Source organism: Bos indicus, chromosome 16 (genome assembly GCF_029378745.1).
Source record: "Bos indicus isolate NIAB-ARS_2022 breed Sahiwal x Tharparkar chromosome 16, NIAB-ARS_B.indTharparkar_mat_pri_1.0, whole genome shotgun sequence".
Classification (NCBI taxonomy): domain Eukaryota; kingdom Metazoa; phylum Chordata; class Mammalia; order Artiodactyla; family Bovidae; genus Bos; species Bos indicus.
Window position 1 is genome coordinate 50,663,577 of NC_091775.1, and position 24,288 is coordinate 50,687,864.

The 24,288-nt window shown below is 56.7% G+C and overlaps 1 protein-coding gene across 3 annotated transcripts in view; it reads right to left on the reverse strand.

The window, feature by feature from the left end:
- PRDM16 (PR/SET domain 16) overlaps positions 1 to 24,288 on the reverse strand; it is a 340,205-nt gene that overhangs the window by 221,614 nt on the left and 94,303 nt on the right. For all 3 annotated transcript variants that reach the window (XM_070768346.1, XM_070768348.1, XM_070768345.1), the window contains exon 2: positions 12,260 to 12,594. In XM_070768346.1, coding sequence (XP_070624447.1) covers positions 12,260 to 12,594 — 335 coding nt within the window. The remainder of the gene's footprint in view (positions 1 to 12,259; positions 12,595 to 24,288) is intronic.

A 24,288-nucleotide genomic window follows, 5' to 3' on the forward strand; every position in this document is an offset into this window, starting at 1 on the left:
TGCCCATGGAATTCTTCAAGCAAGAATAATGAAGTGGGTTGCCATGCCGTCCTCTGGGGGATCATCCCGACCCAGGAATCAAACCTGAGTCTCCTGCATTGCAGGCGGATTCTGTACCAACTGAGCTACCAGGGAAATTCAGTCTCTTCTTAACATTGAGTCTAAAGTTAAGCTTCCGATAGAGGGCTTCAGTGGGCCCACAGAGACTCCGGCCACATCCAGGGCGACTTTGGCAGGTGAGCTGGGCCTGCCCTCTGCCTTGGCTCAGGTGCTGCCAAGAGTAACTCTGCTCCTGGGAGGCCCCTGGTTGTGCAGCTGCACAACAAAAGGGGACCCCTCAGAGCCTGGGTAGTCATCACTGTGGGGTCCCTGCTGTAAAGACAGGACAAGAGAGAAAGTCGAGGGGGCCCATCTCTAGTTTAGGGGTGTCTGACACCCCAGGACCTACTACCTGTACCAAGGAGTTCCAGAGGTCAGCCCCCAGTGACCCCGAGGACCTGAACCTCTAGTCTCCCAGGTTGGTGGGGAGAGAGGATATGGGGCTGCAGCCTGGACCCCTGAGGGTGCCAGTCACCTCTGAAAGCTCAGACTTGAGACTGAAAGAAGGGGCACACACTCCTTGGGTCCTGGGGTGCTTCACGCACATGAGGCTCATTATGGTCCATCCACGAGCTGTTCCCATGTGACCGAAGCTCCAGGAGCCAAGGCAACTGGAACCTTCTAGAAATACTTTCCTGGGAAGGGCCTCTGCCCCAAAGCACCACCCATGTTGACTCTTATGGTATCTGGCCTGGAAGAGACCTCTCCTCCCAGCTTCCTGCCAAGCTGGCCCGATGCCAGGAGGCTATCTGGGGTCTGTGGGGCAAACCTGTGAGCTGCCGCAAAGCTCAGAGGCCAGCCTGGAGGCTCCAGAGATGCAGGCCATTTCATCAGCATCGTTGCCACTTATGTCCAGCCTGCCTCAGGCTTGGTCCACAAGGTTTTACTTTGGCCCTGAAGGAGGCCAGGGCAGGGGACATGATCACCTTGCTCAGGCCCGGCCATTGCAGGCCCCACCCTCTTTGGTGAGCACCGCCCCTCCCCAGAGCCACGCACAGCTCTGTCCCCATGGACCCCGAGGGGCCTCAGAGAACGAAGCAGCCGGGCGTCCTAATCCCTGTCCACCCCCGCCTGGCAGTGCTCTCCCAGGCCTCCGCTGCGCGCCAGGCTGAAAGGAAGGCTGATAAATGAGTCTGGAGGGAAACAAGGCTGCTTCTACTTGTAAAAGGTCATTGCGACTTTGTTCTGGGTGAGGGTTTATCTCCGCCGCCACAGGGACAGACAATGCCTCGGGCCTAAATGGCAGAAATCTTAGCTCCGCTCCTGAAATGGCTGTGCTGATAAGCCAGAATGGACTTGAGAGAGATCTGAATGGGCAAGGAGGGGATGGAGGTATTTCTGAACATGATTGAACAGGGACGACACAATGGGATGTGCAATTAGACTGGGCATTAGCCCAGGAGGCAGGGACGCGGCCTGAAAGCCAGACAAGGTACTTCCTGCGGCCCACTGGGGGCTGGTGATCCCAGCCCCGCGCTGCCTGGCCAGGAAGAGGGTGCGCAGCTGGGACAGAAGGGCAGGATGCGGTGCATGCACACCCTGGGCACTGCCCGGGAGGCCGGTGCCTCTCTTCAAGCCACTGCCTGGAAACACTGCATCATGTGTCGCAGGTAGCCGGGCACACAGGTGAGCAGGGAGCACGCTGACTCCTGAGTGATGACAGGGCATCCTTGACTCAGCATCTTCCCACTCCAAGGAGGAGACACCACCACCTACACCAACGGGCATCCCATCGGCTGACTTGAAATATCACCTTTAGGCCATTTTGCTCTCTGTGCTCTAAACAATGTGAAAGCAGGCAGGGGCCACCATGCGCCAGAATGCTGACTCCGGCTGTTCCCGTGGGGCCTCCTGCTGTGCGCCCAGGCTGACCTCTCACACTCAAAGGGCGTCCTGGCCTGACCCGGCCTCCATCAGAGCAAACCCAGCCACATCTCAGTGTCCTGTGGGCCCAAGAGAGCGGAGGAAGCACCACGCCAGCCCTGGACAGAGCAGGAGAGGACGTCCTGCAGGAGATCTCCGGCGGCCACTGCCCCTCGACGGGCGGGGAGTGGTTGGGTCACCCTGGTTTCTGGCTGAGCCGAAGTGGCCTGTGACATGATGAGAGCACATTCCTAACCTGGAGGTGACCAGCCCACAAAAATTCTCACCTCGAGAGAAGCTCTGATAAGCAGGCCTGGCGGGGAGGTCCACACCCTGTCCCATGACCCAGGGAGACCTTTTATGGCCTGCGAGGCCTGGGACGTTCATCTGACCAGCAGGGAGGGAGGGAGCGGATGACAGGCTGGCCAAGGCCGTGCTGGGGGTCCCCGGGGAGCCGCCTGGCCAGTAGCTGCCCGCGCTCAGAGGGGCTGCCCTCCAGCCCGTTATACTCTATAAGAGGCCACTGTTGGGAAAGTACTTGACATAATCTGTCTGTGTAAATGAGCGATGCTGCAGATGCCTCAGTCTCAGCAGGTGGATCCCACCACATGCTTCCTGAAGGCAGGGTCAGCCTGGAGAAGGCAGGGCCACGGGCGGCCCAGGCCAAACCTGAGAGCCACCCCGGCTGGGCCAGCAGTGCAGGTGCAGAGAGAGGAGGCCAAGGGCTATGTCTGGACCACTCCCTGCCTTACTGGTCCCCATTCCCATGGAGGAGCTGAGGCCTGGACAGAGTGGTGAAGACAGAGTACCCACGTGGGCTGGGGGCTGCTCTAACTTCTGGGGAGGGGTCAGGGGGCTGCCCAGTCCCTGGTCTCAGCACATGCTGTCTGCATGAACTGCAGAGTCAAGAGGCAGGGCTGAAGGAAGCTGCCTGAGGGTCCCTTGCCTGGTCTCCTGCCCCTATGCCAAACTACCCTATGACCCAGCGGGACTCCCTTCCCTCTCTAGGGCTTGGACCTCCCACCTGCACAGTGAAGGTGAGAAATGATGATGCACCAGGTAATCTCCAGGCATGACATGGACAGCTGGTGTCTGGGCCTTCCCCCCAACCTTGACCATCACTGCAATGCCCTTGGGAGGGGGGGTCTTGTCGCTTGTCAGTTTCCAGGGGGCTACCCACCCGAGGAGAGCCATGCTAAAGGCTAGCTGTATGGTGGGGGTGGGATCCTTCTGTTGGTGGCAGCCAGGCTGCTCCCAGCTCTGGGGTCCAGCAGTGGTGGGACACACAGGGCGGGTCGGGGGAGTGCAGGTAGATTCAAGTGAAGCCTCTTTCTCTGGGCTTCCACCCATAAATGGAGAATTCCTAGTGCCCCCTCTTCCACTGCTAATTAGAACGCAGGTTCTTGGGGACTCCCATAAGGAATTCTAATCCATTAGGTAAGGGTGGGGCTTCCCTGGTAGTTCAGACGGTAAAGAATCTGCCTGCAGTGCAGGAGACCTGGGTTTAATCCCTGGTTTGGGAAGAGCCCCTGGAGAAGGAAATGGCAACCCACTCCAGTATTCTCACCTGGAGAATTTCAGGGACAGAGGAGCCTGGTGGGCTACAGTCCATGGGGTTGCAAAGAGTCAAACATGACTGAGTGACTTACACACACACACACACACACACACAGAGGTAAGGGTGGGGCCCTGAACCTGCATTTGAAGGCGCCTCAAGAATTCTCAACACAATCACTTGAGAACCATAGCTTCACGGAATCAAAGCCTGAGGCAAACGGGTGAAAAAGATTTTCTTTCGGATGGGGGTGGAATCTGGGTTTTGTGCCTCACAGACTGATCTTCTGGGATGGGGTCCCCACAGTTCCTGCTTGAACTGAACACATCTCCCACCAGCCAGGCTCCCAGCACCCTGGGACCATCTCAGAATCCTGGCTCCAGCAAGGTTGAAAGCTGCCTCTGGGATCCAGAGAATTTCACAGTGGGGCGCCCAGGGGGTAGGCATTAATGCCTGCCAGTCCCAGTGCAGTCCATGGGGCTGGGGCATGGGATCTGACCACAGACAGAATGAGAATCACAAATCAGGAAGAGCCTGGCATGGCTGGCATGTGCATACAGCAGACGCCTAGTGAATGCCAGGGCTTCCTTCTTGTCCACCCTCCTGGCCTGGTCAGCCTGCCCCAGCCTCACCAGTCCTGCCCAGCACAGGGACCCAGGTGCCTTTGTCATGATCCCTGAATGTGTGACCCCACTTCCCTTAAGGATAAAAGAGAAAGAAGGAGGAGGGGGGACGAGGAGACAGAGAGCCAGCAGGAAGGGTGAGCCCGGGTCCCGGGCGAAGACGTCATCCCCTCCATCTGCCTTCCTCTCACTTCCTTCTGACAACCTGAGGCTAGTCCACATCTCTGGTTCACAAGCAGCCATTCTGGGGTGAGGATGGGCTTGTGTCACCGGTGTATATGTGTGTGTGTGTGTGTGTGTGCGTGTGTGTGCGTGTGTGAGAGAGATGCGGATGGTAAAATACCATTTAAGAAGTTGGTATTCATGGACGTCTCTCGAATATGAAAAGAAAATATTTATTTCCTTTTTCGCTTGTGAATCAGAATGCTCTATTTAAAGAAAGTACCCTCTGCTGGACTGTGGCTGAGTTATTACCCCTTAAGGAAATAAAGAAGAACTACCAGGGAGGTATTCTTAGTCATTCTCTGTCCTTTTTCCGAAAATTCCTTATATACCCGCGCCTCGGAGCTGGGCCGAAGATAGTGCAGGGTTTCATGGCATTCTTGGGCTAAAAACGTCTGGACCTGATGTCATGGTGCTTGGGAGAGATGGCAGAGGAGCTGCACTGGGAGCGGTTCCTGGGGAAACGAGATGGCGCGGGCCTCTGTGGCCCCCACCCCTCTGCCCCAGCGCTCCCAGGCCGCCTCCCACTCGGCCCTGTTCCCACAGGATGGCCCCCTTGTCGAATCTGGGTTCCCAGATTTCCCAGATAAGAGGTCCCCAGACCTGTTAACCATCCAGGTGTTGTTTCCACGGGTGTGAACGTTCACTGAGCGGTGACTTACGACTTTGGACGCTTTCTCAATATACGTGATGCCTCCTAAACACATTCAGAAAATCACTATGGAAAGAGAAAAGCCCTGCCACGTTTCTAGGCCTAAAATAAACCCCAGACAGCGCAGAAGCAGAGTCAGTGTAAGGGGTGAATTAGCTGGCCGGGCAGAGGAGGGCAGAGTACAGACAGCTTCCGGGCTCCCGGTCCCTGGGGGGTGGGATGCGCCCAGGAAGGTCCCAGTGTGCATTCTGGTGCTGCAGAGAGAAAGGACAGGCAAGGACAGGGACCAAGAATACCACACCCTGCGAGTGAGGCCGTCGGACCAGCAGGAGGCCCAGTCTTTGGAGCTGAAACCAGTCCTGGCCCCCTGTGCCAGCCTGGCCACAGTACTTTCCCGCACGGCTGGAATTCCAAGAGTAAACACAATAAGACAGTCTAAGAGTGAAATAAAAAGGAGCAAGGTGCACCCCCACCCCCGACTGTGTCAGCAAGAGCACACACTGTTACAGCTTTAGGGTGAAGGATGCACAGAAAATGCTGGAGTGTGGTCCCTGCAGGGAATGCGTGTGGAAGAAAGTGGAAGTGTACGTGTGCGTCACACAGCATGGCCGCCTGCACTGGCCTCAGGGTGCCTCTGGGATGAGCCAGTCCTTGCAGGAGCATCGCCTGTTGAAGTGTCAGGTTACCCTCAGCGAGCCATGGCAAATCGTCCCCCTCACCTGGACCCCCCAGTGGAGGGATCACAGCGGGAGAAGGGTGGTGGTCCTCTCGGAAACCTCTGCTCCGTCAGTGCTCCTAGCTGTGCCCTCCTGCCAGGGCCCCTAACACAGATGCTGCAGGCCTGAAAGGATTCCCCCCTCTCTCTTTCCAGACTGGCTGCTCTCACCCACACGGCACATTCTAAGTTCCTGGGAGTTTTCACAAACCCAGGGAGGATTGTTGGAACTTCTGGTGCAAAAACCAAGACCATCCTGGACAGATACACATGGCTGGTCCCTCCATTTGGCCAAAGCCTGGCATCTCTGGGGTGGGGTCTGGGCACCTGTATTTCTGATGCTCCGGGGGTTTCCATATGAGACCCACTGACAGAGATCTCTGCTCTCAGGTCTCAGATGCCCTGGAAACACCTGAAGGACAGTCCTGACCTTCAAGTACCAGCTGTCACATTTTTCTCTGTAAACTTGGCAGCCGGCCATTGTTCAGTCAGGGCTTGCCCCTCCTCCCAGGCTAGGTGAACCTCCTCTTGGAGTCACCTGGAATGCCGGAAGGGGCTGCTGGGCCCAGCTTTCCTCTCCCGCTGCTCTGGGGCTGCGGGTCCATCCACAGGGCTGGTCAGGGCAGAAAGTGCCCAGATCCTGAGGCTGCTGATGATTCTGGGGTGCAGAAGAGGTTGTCCATTGGCTGAGCGGCAGCTCCGCTTCCACAGAGGCTGCTGGTGATGAAACATCTGCATGTCCAGACTCGCCGCTGGTCACTGCTGGTGTTTCTCCTGGAGGATGGACATTTCCTTCCTGAATCCTGGGGAATGGCAGTTCTGGCTGTGGTGGTGCTCGTGGCCTTGTCCCTGTGGGGGCCAGACAGGAGCCCACAGCACCAGGAGGTGAAGGCAGAAGGGGGCAGAGTGCCGGGAGGTCAATGCAGGGGGCATGGCGCTGGGAAGCTCATGCTTCTGGGGCCACCAGAGGCATCCAGTTCGTCTAGGCGATGAGTCAAGCACACACGTTTGTCTCTAGGTGGCCGGGGTTTCTTATTAGGTCATTACATAGCAGGAAGTAGAGAGGCTTAAAGCCCATTCCCAGGAGCCTTGGGAACTCTGTCCCAGGGGAAGGTGGGTGCTCCATTATAGCAGGAGTATTGACTTGATGGCCTGAGGGGCAGGGAGCCTTGGGGTGTTTGTGAGTCTGTGCTGGCATCTGTGGCCAGCTCAGCAGGACAGAGGACAGGGTCCTTGAAGCCAGAGTGTGAGGGTGTAAGTGCAGAAGAAAGAAGAGGAGGCCTTTTCCCACGGAGATCAGGGGCTCAGCTGGGGCCATGTGGTTGCAGTCTTGGGGTGCCCACCTGACCCCCAGCAAGGCTTGGGCAGGTGTCAGGGGCCGGGCACAGAGGCCAGAGCCCCAAGAACACCTGCCCCTCTATCTGTCTCAGTGAATGTGGTCTCAGCCCTTAGACCTAGAAAAGCATCCTCAGTCCTCGGATCTCCATACCACATGTTTATGCATGTGTCACGAGCCTTGGGAAACCCCACCATATTCTGTCCCTGAGATGTTAGAGGCCAAGCTCCCACTGTGTTGACACCCTGAGTCTCAGGGAACAGACACCCCACTGGGCTTCCTCGTCTTCCTGCCACTTGGGACCAAAAATAGACCTTTAGCTCCTCCTTAATTTAAGGACACATGGCCCCAGCTTGGAAGAGGAAGCATTATTTCTTCTAAAAATATATACATGTAGGGGGACCAGTGGGCACAAGCAGAGCTCACATCCTCAACCCCATGCCCTTCTTCAGGGTCAGGGGTTCTGGATCATCACTCAGTCTCACATTCACAACAGTGTCTCAGAATCTAAGCATGCAGAGCTGGGTACCAGCCCTGGCCTGGAACATCCCTACCTGGCATCTCTGGATGTTCTGGCAGCCCATGGTCCACAGGGGTGGCCGTCAGGTCCTGCCCTCACCAGAGCCGTCCAGGGAGAGCGGAGACCCCAGAGGCGCTGGCTTGGGGACCGCATGACTGTAGCACTGGAGAGACGGGGCAGCCTTTCCCCGCTGACCCTGGAGCTTCCCACAGTCCCTGGGCCAGACATAGACGTTTGTTGATTGAGCAAATGAACATGTGTATTAATATTCAGGAACCACGGCCAAAAGGATGAGGTAATCCACTCGAGTAAATTCTTCAGATAATTGAAACCCCATCAATTCACGTTAACATTTTCCACCAGCTCCTTAAACAGAGGCAGACGTGTTTTTTTTTTTTTTGACAGACGTTGCCTGAGTGTCGGTTACAGGCTGGGCAGCGCGCTGGGCACCAGAGAGCCCGCCTTTCTGGGGGAGACAAGCAGAGCCGGGTGCTTTCAGTGTGCAAATGGCTCCCGTGCCTCCCCTTGGGGGCCTGTGCGGCCGCCCCAACCCAAGCACAGCTGTGGGGTCCCGCCTCGGGGCAGGTGGCACCTCCGAGGAGCGGGTTCCACAGCCGGCTCCCTCGGGCCTGCCACTCGCAGCCATCTCTTAATTAGCAAAATAAACAGCACGATGATAAATGTCATGATTTACTCAACAAATGATCAAAATCATTGTTTTTCAGACCCTGGGGCAATAGAATGCAATCACGAGGTGATTTATTCTGGGAGGGTGAGTGGTGGCTGCGTCAGCGGGCAGGCTGTGTCTGGAGGGGAAGGGCTAGGAGTCCTGGGCAGGGGACAGACACCGCCCTTTGAGATGGAGCCCAGGGAGCCGTGTTCCACTCACCCCCAAGCTCCTGTCTGTGTCCAAGGACACGGCTGCCAGGTCCGGGTGCATGGAGAGCAGAGCTGTGCTTTTTCCCCAAAATGAGGAACTCACTTCCGGCCTCCCTCAGAACACTCAGGGTCAGGGTAGGGGGAATATTTAGAATCATCAAATTTTCCTGACGCCCATGTGAAGACAAAGCAGGTGAACAACAGGAGGAGGATACCCAGCCATGGGGCTAACCCATGCCTTCCTGTTTCGCTCAAGTAAAATTCCTGCACAAACCAGGATGCTCCTGCTACCTTGACCCTGAAAGGTGCGAGGTCACCCACGCCACCCCAGCAGGGACAGAAATGCTTTTGTCAGAAGGGTCGAGTCACCAGAAACCTCACCACAGAAAGAAAATGACGTGGGACCCTTGGATTTCAGTTAAGTGAAATGGCCCAGAACAGGAATTCTGTTCTCCCAGTACAAAGAAAATTGTTTCAGTGAAATGACGGTAAGAATCATCAGTTTGGCCTTGATTTTGAGCCAGTCCTCCGAGAGACACCCGTCCTGTGTCTGCAAGGGGATCTCCCTAGATCTTCCTCCCCTGCTGCACCTCCAGACCAGACCCCGTGGGAGCAACCATGCTCTGACCCAGGCTAGGACACAAACGCAGCTGTCACCCACCGCCCCTCAGGATCCAGAACCATCCTGGCTCCTCTCGGAGCTGCTTTGCCATCTTTGCTAGAAGATGGTCTGTTCGTCTTCAGTGACTCAATGCCATGTAAACCGTAGTCACATCAAATCACACTGACTGACAACGCTCAAGTACTGTGGTGACACTGAGTAATGACACATGCAACATTCAGGACTGGACTGTGGGCCTGCGGGTGCTGTCCCCGGGCCCTGCCTCAGTCTGTCTGGCGTCCCCAGCCGGGATGCTCAGACACTGACGCTGTCCTAGTGATCGTCTTTGTTCCCAACCCTTCACGGGGCTGAGCAGACCGCAGGCCTGGAGCGGGCATTTGCAGGGTGCAAGGACACAATCAGCCGCCTTACTCGGGACTTGGGGTTCCTCTGGAGGCCCCTCTGCTGTCCGGAGCCATGGAAAGGTCTAGATTCTGGAGCCTGGCTTCTCCACTCCTGGTCTGGGCCCTGTTTGCAGCAGAGTGAAGGTAAGGACCATACCTGTCCGTCAAGGGCAGTGAGGCCCACTGACAGACACTGTCACCAGGAGGAGGACACAGGAACCAAGTGACACAGCAGTCTCCTGTTTGGGGACACAAGTGAGGCTATTTGACTTCTGCCCAGAGATCCAGGGAGCTAGAAAGAAACCACCTCAACCTCAAGATTTATTTCAGGCCAAAGCAGGTTCACCATGGGTTTGGGGATGCCCAATTCTGCTCTTGGGGCTTGACCATGACCACGGCGACACCAACAGCTGCTCATGACTGTGTTGGAGGGGATAGGACAGGAGGCCAGGAAGCCCAGAGATGGCCCCAGAACAGGTGGTCAGGCCTGAACTCGCCAAGGAGACAAGGTCAGGCAAGTCACACAGTGCATCTGGAACACGACGTGAGGACGTGGACGCAGAGCAAATATCTGCCAGGGCCGGCAGGAAAGGTGGCAGTCAGGTCTGGGCCCCGGAATCAAGGCGCTGCCTGGGGTGGGGCAGGAGGCACCTCGGAGGGGAGCGATCCCGCACGTACACAAGGACAAATAATATCGCAAAGTCAACAGGTGCCGGGGAGATAACAGCACGGCCTGTACCAGGCCCGGCACCGGGGGCGGCCGAGATACAGGCCGTTTCTTTAAAATTAGAGCAAACAGAGGCCTGCATCTGAACCAATGAGAATCAGGTCACCTCAAGGTCATCCATCACACTACATGAAGGGTTCGTTTACCCTCCAACATCTGAAGCTGTCTCCTAATTGAGTAGTCCGGGCCTTTCTGAGCACATCACACAAACCCCAAAATTCCTCCTGAAAATAGCCAGGTGGGAAGTCCAGGACAGGCCATCCTACAGCCCAAGCCACTTACCGGTCACATCATGTGAACACACTCTTCTCGGCCCAGCGAGGGCCACCCTGTGGATCTCTGAAGAGCATATGAGCTGCCCCCAAGAGGGCCTCACCTCCCAACTCCTCACTTTGCTCCCTCCCACCTGTTCTGCAGGTGACCCGACCTTGACAGGCACACACACAGAGTCAGCCACCTGGGAACAGCAGGGGACAGACAGGCCGGTTCACACAGTGCAACGGTGGCCTCCACCACTCAGCCATGGTGAGTTCTGGCACGCCTGCTCCTTCATCCATCTGGTCAACCCACTGTCTCTCTAAACCTTCAAAGCCATCCACGGAGCTCGAGCTGTCAGCTGGTAGGGGGCTTCTGCATCCTCTGATGTCCATACCTCATGTGCTACCACAAACCCGCTTGCAGGAGAATCAGGGTGTCCAGCATTTGGGGGGCCCCCATATCCTCCCTCGTGAAGGGAATGGGGGTCTCAGGTCTGCAGTACCACCACCAGCACATGGCTAAGCCAGACTCTGTGAGACCTTTTCAGAGGGTTTCAAAAGCTGATGGACCAGACCGGGGGAGATGTTCAAGGGCTGCTGAGGGTCCCCTGAGGGATGCACAAGGGTCATGCACTGTGCACCCCGAGTCTTCAGGGAATAGTGATGTCCCCAAGAGAAGCCTTCTAGATGGTAAAGACTCATCAGAGGGCAAAGATGGCCCCTCAATGACCACAGACCCTGAGAGACACACAGCATGGGAACTTTTCCAAAGCCAACGAGCAGTTGGGGGAGTCAGCTCCCCGAGCCCCACCACCTTGAACCACTGGCAGGGGATACAGCTGCCGGCCCCACAGGTCCCTCTTCCCTCCTTGGATGGCTCTCCCCTTCCTAGCTCTGACCACCATCCAAGCACTTTTGGAAGTGGTGAAACACCCAGGAGGAATCTGGGTTGGCACTTGCATTTTCCGTCCAGGCAGGGTCCCTGCCCAAAATATCGCTGCACGCTGGCTCTGTGGGGCCTGAAGAGAGGCCAGGACTAGAGGGGAGTGTGCTTTCCTGGGGCCCTGGTCCTTAGGAGACCACCTTGAAAGCCCCCTGAACTGGGGCCCAGTGTCCCTCGTGGTCAGAGCAGGATGCTTCCAGAGGAAGGGCCCTTTCATGGCTGTCAACCCCCACCCCCCACCTAATCAGCCTCCCTCTCCAGATCACACGCAGCCTCCAGGACTGCCGAGCCAGGCCTGGATCATCAGGGAAATCAAAACCACAAGACTCTCCTCTCTGCCCCCGCTAATCTGAGAAGCGGGAGCTCCTCTTAGGGAGCCAGCTGACCCGAGCAGATCAGCAGGAGGCCCAGGGCATGGATGCACCTGGGGCATCTAGGGCAGTGTGGCCACCAGACACGTGCTGCTCTGCCTGGAGTTGGGCCCCCATCTGAGGACTTTCCCGGGAGCAGAGACCTTGTTCTGGGAGACTCCCATCGATTCCCAAAGTCCTGCCGAGATGGCAGCCTTAGCACCTAAGATCCAGACGGGAAGCTCGAGGGGTTTAAGACATGAGCTCATTAAAGACACATTTCCGGGAAGAGAGCGGGTGCGGCGGACGGGGGCCTCCCGGCGTCCACTAGGCCTCTGGTGTTTTTGGAGTCGCGTCATGCAAGCCGCGGGATAAAATAAGCCTGGGAAATTCAGCACTCTCTGCGACCCAGCCTCCCGCCTCAGGCAGCACCGTCAACCCGGTTTTATAAATAGATGAACCACGAGACAAACGGCCGCCATCAATCACGCGCGCGCGCGCGGCAGGGCTCACCTCCCATCCGAAGTCCGCCTCGTTCAGTGTGGCCCGGGGCGCCACCATGTACGGGCCGAACCGCTCCCCCACCTCCATCTTCTTCTTGGCCCAGATGCCCAGGCCGGCGCCGGGGATGGAGGATTCCCGGAGCTCGAACCCCGGGGGGATGCGGATGTCCTCAGGGATGTAGACCGGGGCCTCATATGGCGAGCCTTCCTTGGGTGTGGGGAAGGGGGACGGCGGCCCCATGGGGATGGGGGACATGATGCTGTCCTCAGTCTCGTCCTCCGCGCTCTCGCCCACCAGCAGGTCGGGGTCCGGCCCGTACATGTTATTTACAATGTCGCCGTCACCTGGAGGAGACAACACAGAGTCAGCCTGTGCAGCTCCACTTCCGGGCCCCGAGTTTGGGGGCCGCCCGGGACAGGGGACAGAAGAGAAACGGGCTAGCCACCCCCCACTCTGCTAGGGGACCCCCACCCACCTCTGCTAGGGGCTCCCAGGGGGAGGTTCCAGCAACACTTGGGGAACAATGCGGACCCCCTAGGTCAGCAGAGTTCTCCCCAGGCTCCCAAAGCCCCTGGCAATGGCTGAGGACACACTGGCCCATTCTGCATTAGGGCAGGAGGGACGCCCACACTCTATGGGATGGGCACAGCCAGAATGCAAACACTCTTGGGGGCTCCACTCTGGGGGGTTGGTGATGAGGCATTCATTCTGGAACCAGTTTGTGTCTGCAGCCTTGGAATTGGGGAATGGGGCAAGTCCCAAGATCTCGGGGGGGACTCAGAACTTGAGCTATGTGAAATTTGGGATGCTCTGGGACGGAGGTGGTGTGGGAGTGTACTGGGGCTGGGGAGGGTTCCTAGAAGTCCCCTGACTACTTAATGGCAGATTAGGACAGAGGCCTGCTGAGTCATGAACTCGGGAGCCCTGGGGGCTCCCAGATCACAGGACTAAGCAAAAGGGTCTCCAGCTTGTCTGTCCGGTGTGGCCCTTTCTTTGGGGTCCAACCTAAGAGGCAGCTGTCCCCAGAAGAGTGCCGCCTGGAAGTCCACCTGAGGGTGGCCCTGAGCACAGAAGAGGTAATGAAGAGTGGGAGGGGCGAGGGGACAGGGCGAGCGAGCTGGTCAAACAGCCAGAAAACCAGCTTCACTCCGGCATCAGCCTTAGAGTGCCAAACGGGGAGGCCAGGGGTGAGGATCCCACCAATGTTCACCCCCAGGCCCCCCAAGGGCAGCAACACATGAGAGGATCAACAAACGTGGTCCAGACGCACAACAGGCTGTTCACATCAATATAGATGAAGAAGATCGACCTCACAGGGGCAGCGCGGGCGAGCCTCGCGAGTGTCACACCGAGTGAAGGAGGCTGGACGCAAAGGGCCACGAGTCCTAAGATTCCATTCATGCCAAATGTATGGACAAGAGGCAAACCCACAGAGACAGGACCCGTGATGGTGGGGTAGGGGTGACTGGTTGGTGGGCCTGGGGTCTCCTTTGGGAGATGAAAATGTTTTGGAACCAGACAAAGGTGGCAAGCGTGCCCCTGAATTGTACACTTTAAAATGGTCCGTTTTCACGTGAGGTGGCTCTCATTCGTAAGATTAAAAAACTCAGAGAAGAGAGACAGGAGGAGGGGGCTGGGGGTGGGAGGCGTGGCAGGTGAGCTGCTCCCCGCTCGGAGCCTGATGACCTCTGATCCAGATGCTTCCGCCCTCCTTCTCGGACTTGAAAACCTCAGAAAGGGACCCAAACACTGTGGTCACCCTGGCTCTCATCTCGTGGCCCCCTCCCCATTCCCTGACATGGGAGGGTAGGAGAGACGTCTCCAGGCAGAGGGGAACTTCAGGGTCCTCACACTGACTCAAACTGATGCGCGGGAGAAATAACAAAATGTTTTCTTTCAAAAGAAACCGAAGTCTTAAAAAATGATGGGGATAACATTTATTTAATTTAGCAGTGTTCACAGAAGTAATTATTATCTTTTAAGTGGCCAACGGTTCCTTTTTAACTGACTCATAGGACCCTTTCAAAAATGCAACAACAGAACGGCAGCTGGTGTGCACCCATCCCAAGGACCCAAGACTGCTGAGGATTGAAAGACCACCCCCAGCCCTTCCTGGGGCGCGTACACCAAGGTGAATTGGGAGGAGTAATTAACATGCCACCTTATTATGTGACCCGGTGACTGCACGGAGCTCCAGCAGACTTGGGTGGGACACCCCCTCCACCCAGGGTCTGATACCTTTGCGTCCGGCTGGTGAGGAGCCCAGCCCCTCGTGTGAAGGCACTGGGCAGAAAGAAGGACCTGTTCCTATCCATGCATGCCCATCTCAGGGCTCTTTTTTGTTTTTCTGGGTGGTTTTTCTTTTTTTCTGTTTGAATTCTACTTCCCCAAACTCCTCACCTACTGGAGGAAAATCAACGCTTGAAGGGCATGTTTAATTTACTGGCCGAGCAAACAGCTTAGGAGAGAAGGCGGTGTTTCCTGCTGATTAAAGGAAAGCTGTGCATTGCCCGCCTCCCACCCTCTGCGGTCACTGGGGTTAAGTGATTGCCTGGAGCCACCAGGAAAGCCCAGGTCTCGTTTGGCTGCCCCATGGCCGGCGGAGATCGTGGGGAGGCTCTTTTTTGGACATGGCTGAGAGGAGGCCTAAGGGTGCAGAGAAAACACCTGGAAAATAGGAGATGAACTGAACAGCCCCCGAGGCCCCTCAGGAAGTAGAAGGCTGTCCGGACGCTGCTGAAGCCTGTGTAGGATGAGCACAGACTGTCCTCTCCTGAGGTCCCTGAGCAGCAGGGAGGCTGGATGGAAAGGCCCAGAGCCCCAGCCAGGCTGCCCTTGGGACCACCAGCCCCTGGTGGTCCTGAGGAGCCCCTCAGCCCAGGGCTGGCAGGTATTTCCAGGGAGGGGGTGTCATTGCCCCTGGCCCCTGCCCCCTGCTACCCAGGCCTCTGACCCCCGGCACATTCCCAGCCCACGCTCCCTGGAAGGGCCGGAGGCAGTGCCAAGAGCAGGAGGTTTTTACGACCTTGGCATCTAGGCTGGCCGCAGCGTTATTCACTCATCAGGGGACCGAGGTCCTTCACTGGGGTTTTGCGGTTGTTTTAGGCTCAGGGTTCATGACTGAGTCTGTCATTCCCAACATTTCTCCCAGGAGATCAACCCAATAATAAAAGCAGAGAGGAGAGGAGAGCAGACGGTGTAGGCAGGGACAGGAAGAAGAGGAGAGCCACAGAGGACCCACGGCCACAGCGGTGAAGCCACAAAGCACCTGCCTTGGGGCTGGGTCCCAGCCAGGGAGCCGGGCTGGGGGCAGACTTCACGCTGAAACCCAGTTTGGAGCTTGTCTGCTCCTCTAACCCAGATCCCTGAGCACACTCCTCCCCACCCAGAAGCCCCATCCAAATACCAAGCCAAGCCCAGGATTTCAGGGTCTGGAGAGAGAGGAGGCCCCAGTGAACAAGATCGTGCCCGACTGGCCAGGGCAGAGGGTCCTTCCTGTATCATCCCCACAGGGCTGATGACCCTGTCCTGGCCAAACAAGCAGCATCCCAAGTCGGGGGTGATTAGGGTGAAAAGACCCCCCCGCCCTTGCCTGATTCTGTAGCTCCTGGCTGCTCATAACCCGGGAATCAGCAGATTTAAGCCTTGACCTGCGGCCAGGGGGAGCATGAGGGGGGCTTCTCTGAGTCGATATGAGGGGGTGTTTTGTTCTGGTTCCTCCTTCACTGAATGGCAGGGTTTGGAGGAGAAGCCATGAAACCACACAGGGCTCTGGCAGGCTGTGGGCTACCCCCTGGAGCCGGGAGTGACAGAGTGTGTGTATGAGTGCATACATGTGAGTGCATACATGTGAGCACATGTGAGTGTGCATATGTGTGACGACAGCAGGTGTGTGTGTTGAGCGTGTAAAAGGAGGCAATGAATCCTGAGCAGCAGGCCTGAGGCCACCTCAGCCAGCACCCTGCCTTTTCATGGTCCTGTGGGTGGGAAGGTCATGGCTGCCTCCCCCCAGAGACCCCAAGAAGAAGGGAGGAGAAAGCCCCTCTGTGGGGGTCCCGTATCCCTCCAGCACGAGGCAGTCCCACCACGGGCTGGGAGGTTCCCGGGGTCACCCTGCTGCAGCCTGCTGAGAGGCCAGGTGTCACGTGTTTCTCAGGAGAGTAGCCGTTAGTAGAAGATGCTTCTTGAAAACCCGGGGGCTCCCTCCAGTGCAGAAGTGAGCTAAGATCCCACCTTTAAGTGGTTCACTGAGGGGTGCAGACTCTTGGAGGTGAGTGGGGACTAAAGGCAATCAATCGATCTACCCCAATCTGGAGTTTCCTGGAGGCTCTTTGGGTCACCCTGGACCCTGAAATCTGACGGAGGTGTCCACGTGGTATCTCAGGAGGTGTGGGGGAGCAGGGAGGCCAGTCCTGAACAGCAAGTACAGATCAGGGCCCTGAAACTAGCCTAGCCTATCCTCCTGACCCCCAACATATGGGGTCACATCGCTCTCCTCCAGAGCCAGGGAGCACAGAGCAGAAGGACCCACACCCCAACAACATGCCCCCTGCACCCAGGCACCTAGGCCAGGCCTGTCCTGGGGCACCAGGGCCCGGATCCCAGCTCCCAGCCTGGCAGGCTGCTCCCCAACACTGCCCTGGTCCAGGAGGACCTTCTCATTTAGGGGATGCTCACACCACCCCACAGCCACCAGAACAGAGGTGCCAGGAACAAGGGACGTTGTGCTCAGAGGAAGCCATCCGGGCCTGGCCATGTGCTCTGCCCACGCTGGCCAGGCCTCACCCCACAAATGCCGCAGAGCTTCGTCCCTTCCAGCACATGCTGTGAGACCCTCCTTTCCTCACCCAAAAGAGAAACACCCTCCACGCAAACAGTTAGCACAGGCAACACTTTGGGGAAAAACTGAAAATGCATCCAGGTCTGGGTTTCCTTTCTGGTTCAATTGTGTCTCACCCTCATCTCTTAGAAGTGGGTGTGTGAACATCACAGGAGTGCAGACTGGCTGCAGAGGCTCCAGCGGGGTGCCCTGAGGGCCCGGCTTGCAGGATGAGGCAGCGTGGCTGGTGGGCCTGAGCACCACTCCCCACAGAGCTGGCCTGTCCAGCATTGATCTTGGGGTCGGTGGGTAAAAAGCAAATTGTCTTCAGCCAACTTGATCCTGACCGGGATCGAGAGGTGCCACTGCCCTGAACCAGGACAGGAGAGATCCTTACACAAGGGGGGAAAGGAGACCCTGAGACCCCTGTGAGCCAAGCCACCTAGAAAGGGGACTCAGGACACCGCTGTTGTGCCCTGCTTGTGGCCAAGCTGGACCCGGAACTCGGTCAGCTCACGGAGCCCTGACGGGGAGGACAGTCCGCAGCAGGCAGACTCCACCCAGGCCCCACACGGTCACTGCACTGTCAGTCCTCAGCCTTCACTGCTCCCTGTGGACCTGGGCTGCTCGGCCCTGCCCAGTGGGACAACGCAGGCCAGGCAGCCACCTGCCTCCTGGTTGCAGCCTGAGGTCCTCCCTGCCCTGTGCCACCAGCCGGTCACCCCACAGACCCTAGCCCCAGAGGTCCCCGTCACCCCACAGACCCCAGGCCAGGAGGCCCTCTGTCATTCCACAGACCCCTTGATGACCCCAAAAACCCCAGCCCCGTAGGCCCCACTCCTTCTCAGGCCTCAGAGTCAACAGGGCTGCCTCCTGGGTTCATCCTCAGAGGAGGACCCTGTAGCCTGGCCTGGGTTGGCTCCTCTGCCATCAGCCAGCCACCTTGAAAGTGGCCAGGTCCATGGAGCTGACCCCTTCTGCATGTATATTAGAATAACCACACTGTCCCTGGGCAGCAAGGTGACACATGCTGGGGTGTGGTGTGATGGCCAGGCCCAGGCTCTGGTGGCTCCCCCAAAGCTCCTGGCACTCCACTGCTCTCTCCAAGAACACATCTGGGGCTGAAGTTTGTTAGCAACTTCTTCCTCAGCCAGGGACACGCCCAGGTCAGGTCAGGCCCACTCATACACTTTGCAAGGTGCCCCATTCCTGGAGCCCCACCAGGCATAGCACAGACCCTGGGCCGGCAGTTCCCAGTAGTGCTGCACCCCGTGACCGCTGAACCAGACAAATCCACAGAGCACCTCTTGGAAGTTCGGGAGTTCTCCCCACCAGCCTGCCCACCGGCAAAGATCTAACCTGGGTCCTGTGGCACTGGACACAAGGACACGTGGGGACTGGCTGCTGAAAGTGTTAGCTGCTCAGTTGTGTCCGACTCTTTGTGACCCGATGGACTGACTGTAACTCACCAGGCTTCTCAGTTTACAGGATTTCTCAGATAAGAATACTGGAGTGGGTTGCCATTCCCATCTCCACAGGACTGAACCCTCTCTCACATTGTGGGCAAATTCTTTACTCAGGGTCTGAGCCACTCGGGGACTGGCTGCTGAGGGGCACTTCCTGCGTCACACAGAGTGAGGTTGAAGGTAAATTGAACTGAGCTAGAAATTAACCTCAGGTGTAGCCCTTGTGTGAAGGAGCCCAGCTACATTTAGGAGACAGTGACAGACCCCAAATGTCACTGGAGATAGGACCATATGCCATGGTGACCAGCGAGAGTTCAGGACAAGGGTTCCAGGGAGCTCTGCACCCAGAGCTGCCCAAGGGACACAGACCGGCTGGGATGGCCCCCAGAGCACTGCCAGAAAGGACAAGTCTGTCTGAAAGGCAAGTCACTGGCAGTAGGGGACATGCCCTCTGAGCATCTACCCCGGTTGACACCGGGGTACAGAGCAGGGCACCCATGGTGCAAACCTGCAGGTTCCTGACAGGAGCCAGCTGAGTGGGCTGGGCTGGGGGGAGGGTGAGGAAAAGGTGGACACAGCCTGGATTTGGGGGGCTTTCCACCCTTCTAGCTCAGGGGTCTCAAAGCAGGGTCCCCAGACCAGTGGCACTGGCATCCCACCCCAGGCACTTCAGCTGCAATTCCTGGGCCCCCCAGAGACCTGCTCAATCTGCACCTGGGTGTGGGGGGACTGGACCAGCTGAGTGCAGGAGCCACTGTGGAGGCAGCGTGTCTGAAGTGCCCGAATAACTAGAGGGCATCTGGGGACACAGGACTCAGCCCCAGGGGACCAGTCTCCTTAAACACTCCAGGAGCTCACCCTGGAGATCTAGACCAGCGCATAACCACACAGCCCCATCTCATTCATCCCTGACCCATTTTGTTGTTCAGTCGTGAAGTCGTGTCTGACTCTTTGCAACCCCATGGACTGCAGCGCTCCAGGTTCCTCTGTCCTACACCATCTCCTGGGTGAGTTTGCTCAAACTCATGTCCATTGAGTCAATTATGCCACCCAACTATCTCATCCTCTGCTGTTCCCCTTCTCCTGCCTTCAATCTTTCCCAGCATCAGGGTCTTTTCCAATGAGTTGGCTCTTTGCAACAGATGGCCAAAGTATTGGAGCTTCCCATTGCAAACAACCAAAACTGTGCCCCTCAGCAGGAGAAGCACGATCATCCCCACATCTCTGTGATCCCGTCCAGACTACACCTGACTGTTTCCATCAGAAGCACTTGAAGGAGGAGAACTCTGTTAAAGCGGCCCATCCCGGCAGAGCTCATTCCATGTCTGGTCCGTTCCACCCCCGTGCTCTCCGCCAGGCAGGGCAGGAAGGTGGGGGTTTGCCAAGGGCTTCCCAAGGACAGAGCGAAAGCCTCCCCTTGCCCGGCCTGCAGAGTGGGCTCCAGAGGGTCAACCCTAGACCTGGCCGCTTGCTTTTATTAACGAGTTTTTTGGATAAAAGAGAACATGAGCCTTCCCCCTTTTCCTGGTGTTGCCGGCAGAGAGAGGACCCATGCACTGTCCAGGAAACACTCTGACATATTTCAATGAGACCTGGCCAGGCCTCTCAGGTCTTCTCAACAGCAGCCTCCTACACAGAGGCCGGCAGACATGGGGCCGCAGATCCACAAGAAGTGCCCTTTCCAGGATCTGGGTGGGCTCGGGTCTGAAGTTCCCGTCACATCAACCAACAACAAGGACCCCAGATCACAGCCACTCCCAGGGACAGGCGGGCTGGAGCACAGTCATACCCCACCCCCTCCTAGGCCAGCTCGAGGTCTGAATGTCCAAGTAGCAATCAGTTTCACCAGGCCTATCAAAAGCAGTATTCAAAAGTTCTGTTCAAAAAAAAATTTTTTTTAACTAAAGTTACTATTCAGTTCAATTTATAAAAGGAACGTGGTGGTCGAGGTGAAGTCGAACAGAGAACAGATCTGAGACTTTGGGAAGCACATCCCTGGTCAGCTGTCCAATTTGAGGACTGTCTTGGGAGGCTGGGAAAGCAATGGGGGAACCTCAGGTGGGCTTGGTCCAAATGCTATCTGCTCCTTGGTTCTGCCGGCCTGTGTATGCTGGGTGCTGACGGGCCCCAGGGCAGACACACCAGCAATATGATTGCTCTAATTCCTGTGACACTCATCCTCACATCATGGAAGGGAAGCTCAGGAAGCAATGAATTGCTCAAGGCCACATGGCGAATCAGGGCAGAGCTGGGAGCTGATTAGAGCACATCACACAACTCTAGTGTCCCCACTGCAATGAGAAAATACCTTAAAAAGTGTCCAGCCTTTACTGATGGCCTCCCTTGTGTCCATAAAATGAACAGGTAAATTTATGAGTGGATGGTTGGGTTAGTGGATGGGTAGATGAGTAGATAAGCAGATGGATAGATGGATAAATAGAGGAATAGATACATGGATGAATGCAGGGGAGAGTGGATGGAAAGATGAGTAAGAAGATGGATAAATGGATAGATGGATGGTGGATGATGTATGATGGTGGTTGGATTGTGGATGGTAGAATAGCAGTCAGTGGGTGATGGACAATGTTTGGATGAATGGTGGATCAATGGAAAGGTGGCTGGTGGATGCATTAATAGATAGTGGATGGATGGGTGGATGGTGGATGGATGGATAAATGGATGAATGGACGGATGGATGATAGACAGTGGATGGATGGGTGGATGGATGGTGGATGAATGGATGCCTAAATGGATGGGGGCAAGGAGAATATTGAAGATAATTTTAAATGAGATAGGTGGAAGGCTGGAAGGCAGGAACCCTCACATCTCACTCTTGACTCTTCTTCCCTGAGATGAAGCCCCAGTAACAGGAGCTTGAATCTGGTTAATCTGAGATGATACCTGGACCGGCTTGGCCCCAACTCTGGGAAGAGAGCCGGGTATCTCTGCTGCTCTTTCACGGCTTCCTTCCTCCACCCATGTGGGGTAGCCCACCTGGTCCAGCATTCCACAGGTTGGGGGCACATCTGTGATGCTGGGTTCAGCCATAGCCCGCCGCCCCCCAGCCTTCTCACCTCCCGCATGAGTCTTCTTGGAAAAACAAGGTAGGACTTTGGTTCCCATCTTCTGACTTTTTTGACTTCTTGAGCCAAGCAGAGAATGGATGGATGAATGAATGCATGCTATGCCCCTCAGAGACTCCCAAACCTCCCACTGCCCCAGAGCCTGGAAGTCCCTGTGATCTGTGACTCTCATGATGGCCATCTTAGCCACTGCTGGGGTGGAAGGGAAGGACAGAGGGACATGCACACTCAGATGAGCTGGGCCTGAGGGAGCCACTGGGTAAAGGGATGAAATAAGATGCCTTGATTCCTAGGGAGGAATCCGTGCAGCCACCTCTCCGTCTAGCGCAGCAGGCGAGGGGAAGCCCCTCCGTGGTGGGAGGGTCCTCGGCTGCACACCCACTTCCAGAAAAGGTTTGCTGGAAAGAGAAAGCTGGCAGTTGACAGGGTCGGTCTTGCTATTATTCTTGATCTTTTAATCAACCGCAGCCACCACGGAAACCCCTCCCCCAGCCCTGGACCTTGGCTTTGAGATGAGAACTAGGAGTCCTGACTCCAGGAATGCCCCTGCCCGGTGCCACGGCTATCCAGGGTCCCACTGGCTGCCCGAGCTGCCCAGGATCGTGGCTGCTGTGGGCACTTTGGCTCCTGGCCGCCCCCCCCCTACTCAGCACTGCTGAGCTGAGCCCAGAGCAGAGCGTGGCTGTTATTAACATGGCAGATTAATAGCTCCCGGAAAAGACGTTCCTGCAAACATGCTAAATATTAATAACAGTCATCGTTTATATTCCCAAAGCCACGCCTGGGACACTGCCTGCAGGGACCTGGGCCAATGAGCCCCAGCTGCCAGGCTGATGGAGCCGCATCATAACTAGGTCCTGGTGAGTCTGGAGTCTCCCTCACCTCTCTGGCCCAGCCTCTCCTGCAAGTGCCAGAAGTACGGGAACCTCCCAACAAGGATGCCAGCATCCTTCTTCCTCTCTCAGTCCAGACAAGACGGCAACCACTTTCCTGGCCACTGTCACACGTGTGCACCTTTTCTGTCTCAAGCCCTGAGCTGGCGGCGGCAGATCCAGGCCTCTGACTCGGCCGACTGACTGCCCTGTTGGCCCCATGGCCTCCTGTCACCTGATGACAATCGGGATGGCTGGTGCAGCTCCAAGGACGTTACAGCTTGAATTGTGTCCCCAAAATATGTTGATGCTCTAACCCCCAGTACCTGTGACCGTGACTGGATTTGGAAATAAAGTCTCTACAGGCATGATCACGTTAAGATGAGGTCATCAGTGTGGCCCTGATCCAATGGCTGGTGTCCTGATAAGAAAAGGAGACAGTCACGCGGAGAGACCCCCCAGGGAAGACGGCCACATGGTGACCGAGACTCCAGAAGGAAGACAGTAAACCTCTGCTGTTTGAAGCCCTCAGTTGGGGGAGCTTTGTTACAGACACAAAGGAGAGATACTAAGAGCAGGGCTGGGGGGCCTGACCAGCCATGGAGCATGGCTCAAGGCTGCTGTCACCCATCACAGGCCCCCAGGAGCCCCTGCCTGTCCCCCTCTTCTCAGTCTTCCCGTAGCACTGAGTAGCAGATCACTGCCTACCCATTCTGCAGATGAAGAAACTGATGCCCAGAGGATAAAGGACCAGGTGAGGCCCTCGTCTCATCCACTGCATGAGTCTCCCGCTGCTGGCTGGTTACCATCAAGCTCAGCCAACCTCAAGGTCAGATTCACCTCCCAGGGTCAGCCTACCTGCTCTGAGAACCTTAAATCCAGACGGGGAATCAGAGGAGCTACTCCTGCCCCCTCCCCTCCTGCATGGGAGGCCGGCGGGTAGGCTGGGTGAGCCTCACACCCACGCCTCACATCCAGGTCTGGGGCCCCTGCACCCTCCTCAGCATCCAGCCTGCAGCCTGGCCCCGGTGCCCTGGGGCTGCTCACAGACACCAGATCCCAGATCCCCACGGTTCAGCCGAGCTGACACAGGACTGTGGGGGCTCTGCCTGCAGCCCAGACCACCTGGCCCTCCTTAGAGCTGGTGCATTATTCTAAGACGATTATTTATCCATGTGATGCTCGAGGGACGCGGTGTGCCTATTTCAGGCCCCGCATCCCCATTTCCTCACTGCCTCCATCGCCCCAGGCAGGCTCTGAACGACTTGCGATGCCACTGTAATTTTTATCAAGGCTTGTTCCTGGTAAAAAGCCTCTTTGTTTCAGAGAGATGTGATTTGGCCTTTTTTCTTCCTCTCCTTTATTCCTTGGTTAATATACCACTTCCCCGAGCCCCGGGGGCAGCGAGGTAGCCCACAGATTGCTCAAATCTCACTGTTTTTCTTCTAAATCACCGCCGACTCTCCCTGGCCCTGTGCTAAGCACCGTGTGAGCTGGAGGCCCAAGCAGGGGGTGTCCCCCTAACCCGTCACCTCCTATGCTGTTAATGCATCAGAGGGGCCCCAGGCCCCAAGACAGCCCCAAATACCAAGGGACGTGGGCACCATACACCAACCCTCTACCCCCACATCTGGGAACACTGCAGTGTGGCTTTTTAAAAAATTGAGATAAAAGCCACAGAAAGTAAAATTTACCACCTTAATTATTTTGGAGTGCTCAGCGGCATCAAGCATCTTCACGCCGTTGTGCAGCCAACCCCACCACCATCTCCAGAACGTCCTCACCTTCCCAAACCGAA